The sequence below is a fragment of the Eimeria tenella genome, genomic scaffold, assembly GCF_000499545.2.
Source record: "Eimeria tenella Houghton genomic scaffold, Eth_scaff413, whole genome shotgun sequence".
In the NCBI taxonomy this organism is placed as follows: domain Eukaryota; phylum Apicomplexa; class Conoidasida; order Eucoccidiorida; family Eimeriidae; genus Eimeria; species Eimeria tenella.
This window is the reverse complement of record NW_013545043.1, coordinates 1-8,305: the sequence shown is the minus strand read 5'-3', so window position 1 is coordinate 8,305 and position 8,305 is coordinate 1. Positions and strand designations below refer to the sequence as shown.

Genomic DNA, 8,305 nt, shown 5'->3' with positions numbered 1-8,305 from the left:
GTTAATTTTTCCGTCAATGCCAGCCTGCCCTGATGCGTGCCCGCATCGCTGCTCTTGTTTCTTCCCGCAGGCCGTGTCCCACGCTACTGTGCACTGCCCCAGTGAAACAACGTAGTGCACCTTCCCTCCAATTCAAAGAGCTAGTGCCACCGCACACGAAAAGTGACCCCGAGTGTACCGTCGGCACTCCGAGAGTGCTGAGGCTAGGTTAGTTGCTCAAAATAGTGATAATAAAATTGTGCGCACTGTCATTGAGATAGAAGGAGCGTGGCTTTCGTGTCATAGCGGGGAAGCAGAGCTCAAGCTCTCATAACTCCACACTTGCCTGCGAGCCAGTTGCGGGGTTCTAAACAAGAAGGCACGTGCAGCTAACGTATCCTATCGGCGGACGAGAGCTGTTGAGTACCGTACTGCAGTTGTAGGCAGGTAAGCAAAACTGGCATCTTGAACAGCCGACTTCAATGGAGCGTAACTTATCCTTGACCACGAGTGACACTTTGCAGCAAAGCCTCGCACGACTTTTTCGAGTTATTTTACATCTGTTTTCGGACTCCTTTTAGCGATATTAGAATATGGAGGAGGCTAGTCAATTGAATGCAGAACATATCTACAACTATTAAGGTGGCTCGATTTCAGTAATACCAGAGAGTGTGGTGATCGCTGGTGAAAAATGAGGAACTAGGGCTCTTTGAAAGCCAGCTCACGAGCTCCATTTATTCAAACTAGTTTAGAAAAAACTTGATTTCAGGCTAGGGAGCTTTGGAGAAAGAAAACGGGCACGCGCACTGCGTTCAGATTGGCGCAACGTCACCTGTACCTCCAGCCTGTCAGGCGCCACAGGGTAACTCCGTCAGGCACACCCATTCTGGGCCACCAAGAGTCACTGCAACTGTGTTGTTAAGAAACAAAGCTGCACAAAGAAAAGTTTTCCGGCAGACACTCCCTACATTTTAAAGCCAACAAGCAGACTTCATACGAGTCAATTTCGTCCCTTGATTGAGCAAAACGGTCAGCTGCTTGGGGCATCAGGGAATTGAAACAATCTAAGAAAAAGATAGTTCACACATAAAGAAGCCACAGTATGACTTTCGTAGAAGGAAATGTTCCTTCGGCTCCCTTTGCTACTTCTTGTTTAGTGGTACTCTGCGTGCGACCCAAGTTACCTCTAGAGTCTGCGCTATTCAGCCTCCCGAAAGCAGTACCTGAATTAGTTAAATACATTCATTAGCGATTTGTAGTAATATATCACGCACTTTCTATGATAGACTCAGTTTCAAGTTGAAGCAATGGCTAGCTCGGTCACTGTGTGGACCTCACTGGACCAGACTTCTGCAGAGCTTCACGGAGCTGCATGGTTTTCTTGTGTCCGATGCATTACTCTGCCTAAACTCCAAAGTCCCTCAAATATATCTGGCATCAGTTTCGCCAGACATTTCAGTATAAGTTGCTGAAAATGGCGCCCTCCCTCAAGTTCTTCTATCTGGCAAACGCCTGTTTGATTCTGCTCGCTGCTTGTCCACGAGAGGCTCAGTCAGAGCCGGCTGATTCACCTACAATTTCGTACTCTGTGAATCTCGGTGAGCTTGAGAAGCCTGAACAATGTGGAGCACTGAATGCAGCCACGTTTTCTCTGGCCACTCTTCACACATAGGACCTCAGTCAATCGGGAACGAAGCCCATTTAACATGCAAACACGAGAGTTGGCTGTCATGACTTTCTTGTGACTTCAGGGGATGACGGCACGTGCCTCGCCGAGGTCAACGCTGCTCGTGAAGCTGCTAAACTGAGCAAGCTTCAGCAACCAGGAGGTAGCGAAGGAGCAAAGCGTCTTCCTGCTTTGGTCCCAGTAACACCGTGGGAGCCACTGTGCAAAGAGTTGATACCAGTAAGCTCCGCATCTTCTTTTTCTCACCTTCTTTACCTCGCGTCCAGCATTTTCCTGATTCATCCCCTACATGCTCGTACCGACCTGCCGTTTTCGTTCAGCCGGCAGCGGGGAAATCAGCCAGTGAGAGAACCGGCAATGAGTTCAGTAGTGGCACGTACGCCTACATTGCCCTGAATTCCGCCACGCCCAACTGCAGTGCTGCAGTCGACCACTGGAAAGCAGCCTACAAGAACTTCAGTGGAGTACCTCCAGCGTACAAAGACAACACGACGCTCTACAGCAAGCAAGACAACATTTCCTTCGTGGCTCTATACAACCCTTCAAAAGATGCGACTGCAGACTGCAGGGTCGTCACATGCACTGAAACAACAACGAATCAATCCCGGCAAGGCCAAGAAGGATCAGGAACACAACGACATGGCTACGCTTTGCTATGCATGACCACGCCTGATATACTCAAAGAAAACGAATCTGCTCCCTTCACGTAAGCCTACCCAGACCTATCCATCAGTTCTAGTTCGTTGCCGTCCAGCTGTACGTCCTCAAAGCACGGAGTTCTTTGCTGCCTCATGTTGTGCAGGCAAGATCAATGGAACGCAATATCGCGTTCGATTACCGGCTCAGCCTCAGTCGCCGTCCCGAGTCTCGTAGCGCTCGCCGCAGCGTCGCTGAGCATTGCTTTCCTTTGAGAGTCTCGTTTCGAAGGCTGCAGAACTCACGACTCAAGTGCGTCGTGCTGCTGATGTCGAGTTCGATGCATTTGCACGCATTTAAATCTACAGTGATTGCCCACGCGATGACAGGGAAAACCCTTGCATGAGAGCAGTGGATTAGACACGTTCTTGCGTTTCAAGACAATTGTCGCGCTGTGCTGCTGTGCTGCCACGTGCAGCCAGTGGCCAGGTATGCAGAGCAACAGCCTAAGCTGAGTCAGGCAGCTCGAGTTTTTCGAAATGAATATATTTAGAGTTTCTGGTGTTCGTTTTGAGACACGACAAGAAACGCCTCACGAGTGGCGACTGCATTGGCGGCTACGTTTATTATTGGCTCAGCAGGCCTGAGAGACACACGCGAGTTGTTTATTTGGTTAAGCGAGAAAAGGCAGAAGCGTTTGGGGGGACGGGCGGAGGCCTTTTCAGGGTTTGAAGGCGCGTTTCGTGGCGCCGCTCAGAATGCTTCGCGGCAGAGTTTCGTGTTGTTAGCTAGGCCGGTGATGCTTTCAAGCGCCGTGTAGTTGCGGCTACAGGTGGGGAGAAGAGTAGTGCATCTGCCGAGCTCAGCATGATTCGGTTAAACAGTCACGTACCGAGTACTGCAGGCGTCAAGTGCAGTCTGAGTGAGCTCAGCTGCGGAGAACAAACGATGAAAGACTTGTAGCAAAAGACACCCGTAGTCAACGTGAGTGGACCTGCAGTAACAATGCTGCTGCACTATTGCAGCAGCTTGTGAAGCCAATGCGACCTTGCCTGCAGCAGAGTCTTGATATTGCAATGACGACTAAGTACAGCGCTGTTATCCCAGTGATGACCAGCGGCTGTTTGTATCTGAGAGAGGATGCCTACGATGTTGCCGATTGATGGGCCAGAGGTGGCAGCTTCACAGTCGCTTGCCACATGCGTCATAATCAAGGATTCAGCGGAGGTGTTGGTGGGGCACAGATTCATTTGTACCTAGTTAAGCGCTTATTCTTCCATTAACAGTAAGCAGTTCCGCAGCATTTTGTGTCGCCTTTGACCGATTTGCGTCGCCTTTGAAGTACCTGTTGATGAAGCTAAAATTGATAGGTCCTACTCCAGCACCTGAGGGCCTAATCGAGTCATTTATTCCAATACGTCACGAGGTACCAGTGACTACTGCTGATGTGTTGACGGAAGGAACGTGTTTTACGTGGATGACGTTGCTCGTCCCACCGATAATAAACAGTGCCACAACGCCTCCCCACGTCCCACTACAGACAAACAAGTGCAGAGCATGAAAGTGTAATAAGACTGTAACTTGCACTGATGCTGTTGTGGAAGGAAAGTGCAGCTTGCAGCACACAGGCAGGCAACTAAAAGGCAGCCCTGGCGAAATTCATGTGTTCTCTGTGAGCACACCCTGCAGACCATTCCGACCAAAGTCTCCCTTGCCGCCCTACGCGCCCCACGCATCCACTGCAATCTAGCCAGTCACCTTCCGGACTAGAACAGCATCTGCGGGTGCAAATACTGAACGCACCGATTGGTTCAGGCAATAAAAAGATACAGCAAAAGCGAAACTCTACTATGCCCTGACCAACGCCTCCGAAAGTCTTGCTCTGCAGTATTCAACCACTTTACACTTGCAGTATTCAACCACTTTACACTTCCAAAGTTGTGGTTGGCGAAAAGGACAGCCACGTATGGTTTTGTGCTGGGCCGAGTTACGGGAAAAGCTACATTGTCTTAGCTAGAAGTCCTGTTTGTGCTCCCCTACTTTAGTGCTGCCGTCACCGCGGCCCGTGAGCAGTCCTGATCTGTGGAAAGAAGCCCACTCTCGGCTCTCCAAAGGCGTTGCTTTGTTTCGCGCTGTTCGGCAGCAAGGGTCAGGAACTCCCGGCCCTCGGAGCAGCTGAACTATCTTCACGCTTCTTCTACCCTTCCTGAGACCACCAGACATTAAGAGCTTGAGACGTCGTTCGAAGCTACGGGGCACGTAAAGAAGCTCCGAAGGAGCTCCGCTGATTGTCAAGCTGTTGACCTCATCAGGCGGGCAAGTAGGGATTCTGCTGATTCAGTTGAATACTGACAAGCTGCTCTTCCAGTAGTTGCTGCCCAGTCGCGCCTTCATTCCCCATGGCGCAGGCGTTAGGACACTGGAAGGACGTGTACATGGTGCCATACATACGGCGAAGCATTGAAGTTCTGACGAAGCTATCCTGCCTTGCATTCAGCGTCCGATTCCTTCCTTAGCCCTACTTAGGGAACGTCCAGGATGAAGGAAAGTGGTCTGTCACTTCTGCATATCCAGTTGTAGCTTGGTGTAGATCAAGCGAAAAGATCTTGAGAAGTGGTGGAGGAGTTGCGCACGCAGTGCTATATGAAGATTGAGCATTTGTGGAGCAAAGGCGCACCCAATGCTCAATGCCACTACCATTCGCGCTTTTCAACTTATCGAGGCTGTGATGCTCACTCTAGCGTGTGCCTTCATGGCGTAGTGCAAAGGAAGTCCTCCAGACTTCAGACAACGTTTCTTCTCTACACCGCATCCACTAAGGCCTGTTGGACAGCTTGTTAACAAAGGGGAGGAGCCGCAGTTGGCTGGCGTTCCGAACAGGGGCAAATAGCGAAGCGCATTTTTAGAGGCGTGTAATCATGTGCCCACAGCGCAGCAGCAGCTGAATCCGCGCAATCATTGGTGCATTCTCATGACACGTTCAAGCAGTGGTCTCAGTACGCACACTTAGTCATACAGCCTGTGGGTTTAATAAAGGCTGTGAAGAGATAGGGTGGCCTTTTTCCACTTGCGAAATTGAGTCGCCTACACAACAACGTGCCGGTCAGCTCAGATAGAGTGGGTCTCATGAGCAAATGAAGGGAAATTGATGAAATGCATGGAGAAATTGCCTCCGCCAAAGCCACCACTCAAACAAGCGCTGAATGACGATGGAGTGCAAGCAAACTATCGCTCATCTGCACATGGCAGCTTACATCGATTCCTAGGAAGTATAGGGTGGCATGGCATTTCGCCTTGTGTGGCGGGGCGAATGGGGAGCCTGGCCACTTCTTTGTCGGCTGCACATCATGGGCAAAGGCACTGCAGGAAATCTCAACAGGCCCCGCTTCCATAAGAAGGTGAGCACGTCGAATGTTTGCTTTGAAATTCGTGGACTGCATCGGCTTCGGCCTCGACGTACGTGCGCAAACTTGAGGCTCTACACTGCGGTTTATCGCGTAATTTGATGAACCGTCGGCACTCCAAGAGTGCCGACGCTAGGTTAGTTGCGCAAAATAGTGAGAATAAGGTTATGCGCACTGTCATTGAGATAGAGGGAGCGTGACTTTCGTGTCACGAAGAACGCTCTCGGAGCAGTCAATTTGGGCAGGACTCGGGTGCCGGCTGACGGCACGAGGGCATGATGGTATTGCGAGCCTCTAGTAAGTAGGCACTGCCACAAACACGTGAACCACTTCTTGAAATCTCGCATCGACACTACTCTCTGGACGAACCGCTTTGGATGCAGCGCCGTTCATAGCCGCTCAGCAGCTCGGAAGGCTTCCACAGCAACAGCGAGCACACTTGGCTGAGCAACAAAGACGAAGCCATGAAAGGCGTCCAAGGATAGGGGCACTTTTTGACGAAACGTGGCTTCAGTAAGCTGTGAGCATCTCTAGCTGCATCCGCCGTAACCGGTTAATTTTTCCGTCAATGCCAGCCTGCCCTGATGCGTGCCCGCATCGCTGCTCTTGTTTCTTCCCGCAGGCCGTGTCCCACGCTACTGTGCACTGCCCCAGTGAAACAACGTAGTGCACCTTCCCTCCAATTCAAAGAGCTAGTGCCACCGCACACGAAAAGTGACCCCGAGTGTACCGTCGGCACTCCGAGAGTGCTGAGGCTAGGTTAGTTGCTCAAAATAGTGATAATAAAATTGTGCGCACTGTCATTGAGATAGAAGGAGCGTGGCTTTCGTGTCATAGCGGGGAAGCAGAGCTCAAGCTCTCATAACTCCACACTTGCCTGCGAGCCAGTTGCGGGGTTCTAAACAAGAAGGCACGTGCAGCTAACGTATCCTATCGGCGGACGAGAGCTGTTGAGTACCGTACTGCAGTTGTAGGCAGGTAAGCAAAACTGGCATCTTGAACAGCCGACTTCAATGGAGCGTAACTTATCCTTGACCACGAGTGACACTTTGCAGCAAAGCCTCGCACGACTTTTTCGAGTTATTTTACATCTGTTTTCGGACTCCTTTTAGCGATATTAGAATATGGAGGAGGCTAGTCAATTGAATGCAGAACATATCTACAACTATTAAGGTGGCTCGATTTCAGTAATACCAGAGAGTGTGGTGATCGCTGGTGAAAAATGAGGAACTAGGGCTCTTTGAAAGCCAGCTCACGAGCTCCATTTATTCAAACTAGTTTAGAAAAAACTTGATTTCAGGCTAGGGAGCTTTGGAGAAAGAAAACGGGCACGCGCACTGCGTTCAGATTGGCGCAACGTCACCTGTACCTCCAGCCTGTCAGGCGCCACAGGGTAACTCCGTCAGGCACACCCATTCTGGGCCACCAAGAGTCACTGCAACTGTGTTGTTAAGAAACAAAGCTGCACAAAGAAAAGTTTTCCGGCAGACACTCCCTACATTTTAAAGCCAACAAGCAGACTTCATACGAGTCAATTTCGTCCCTTGATTGAGCAAAACGGTCAGCTGCTTGGGGCATCAGGGAATTGAAACAATCTAAGAAAAAGATAGTTCACACATAAAGAAGCCACAGTATGACTTTCGTAGAAGGAAATGTTCCTTCGGCTCCCTTTGCTACTTCTTGTTTAGTGGTACTCTGCGTGCGACCCAAGTTACCTCTAGAGTCTGCGCTATTCAGCCTCCCGAAAGCAGTACCTGAATTAGTTAAATACATTCATTAGCGATTTGTAGTAATATATCACGCACTTTCTATGATAGACTCAGTTTCAAGTTGAAGCAATGGCTAGCTCGGTCACTGTGTGGACCTCACTGGACCAGACTTCTGCAGAGCTTCACGGAGCTGCATGGTTTTCTTGTGTCCGATGCATTACTCTGCCTAAACTCCAAAGTCCCTCAAATATATCTGGCATCAGTTTCGCCAGACATTTCAGTATAAGTTGCTGAAAATGGCGCCCTCCCTCAAGTTCTTCTATCTGGCAAACGCCTGTTTGATTCTGCTCGCTGCTTGTCCACGAGAGGCTCAGTCAGAGCCGGCTGATTCACCTACAATTTCGTACTCTGTGAATCTCGGTGAGCTTGAGAAGCCTGAACAATGTGGAGCACTGAATGCAGCCACGTTTTCTCTGGCCACTCTTCACACATAGGACCTCAGTCAATCGGGAACGAAGCCCATTTAACATGCAAACACGAGAGTTGGCTGTCATGACTTTCTTGTGACTTCAGGGGATGACGGCACGTGCCTCGCCGAGGTCAACGCTGCTCGTGAAGCTGCTAAACTGAGCAAGCTTCAGCAACCAGGAGGTAGCGAAGGAGCAAAGCGTCTTCCTGCTTTGGTCCCAGTAACACCGTGGGAGCCACTGTGCAAAGAGTTGATACCAGTAAGCTCCGCATCTTCTTTTTCTCACCTTCTTTACCTCGCGTCCAGCATTTTCCTGATTCATCCCCTACATGCTCGTACCGACCTGCCGTTTTCGTTCAGCCGGCAGCGGGGAAATCAGCCAGTGAGAGAACCGGCAATGAGTTCAGTAGTGGCACGTACG

The 8,305-nt window shown here is 50.3% G+C and overlaps 2 protein-coding genes across 2 annotated transcripts; both read left to right on the top strand.

The window, feature by feature from the left end:
* Positions 1 to 1,453: 1,453 nt before the first annotated feature.
* On the top strand, positions 1,454 to 2,577 carry ETH_00018820 (SAG family member; the record flags this gene model as incomplete). Its single annotated transcript, XM_013379888.1, has 4 exons — positions 1,454 to 1,577; positions 1,731 to 1,885; positions 1,987 to 2,372; positions 2,469 to 2,577. 4 exons carry the CDS (start codon positions 1,454 to 1,456, stop codon positions 2,575 to 2,577), a joined length of 774 nt encoding a protein of 257 aa, XP_013235342.1.
* Positions 2,578 to 7,711: 5,134 nt separating this feature from the next.
* ETH_00018815 (uncharacterized protein) lies at positions 7,712 to 8,305 on the top strand (the record flags this gene model as incomplete). Its single annotated transcript, XM_013379887.1, has 3 exons — positions 7,712 to 7,835; positions 7,989 to 8,143; positions 8,245 to 8,305. Coding segments are annotated over 3 exons (340 nt in total), but the record flags the coding sequence as incomplete, so codon positions are not given.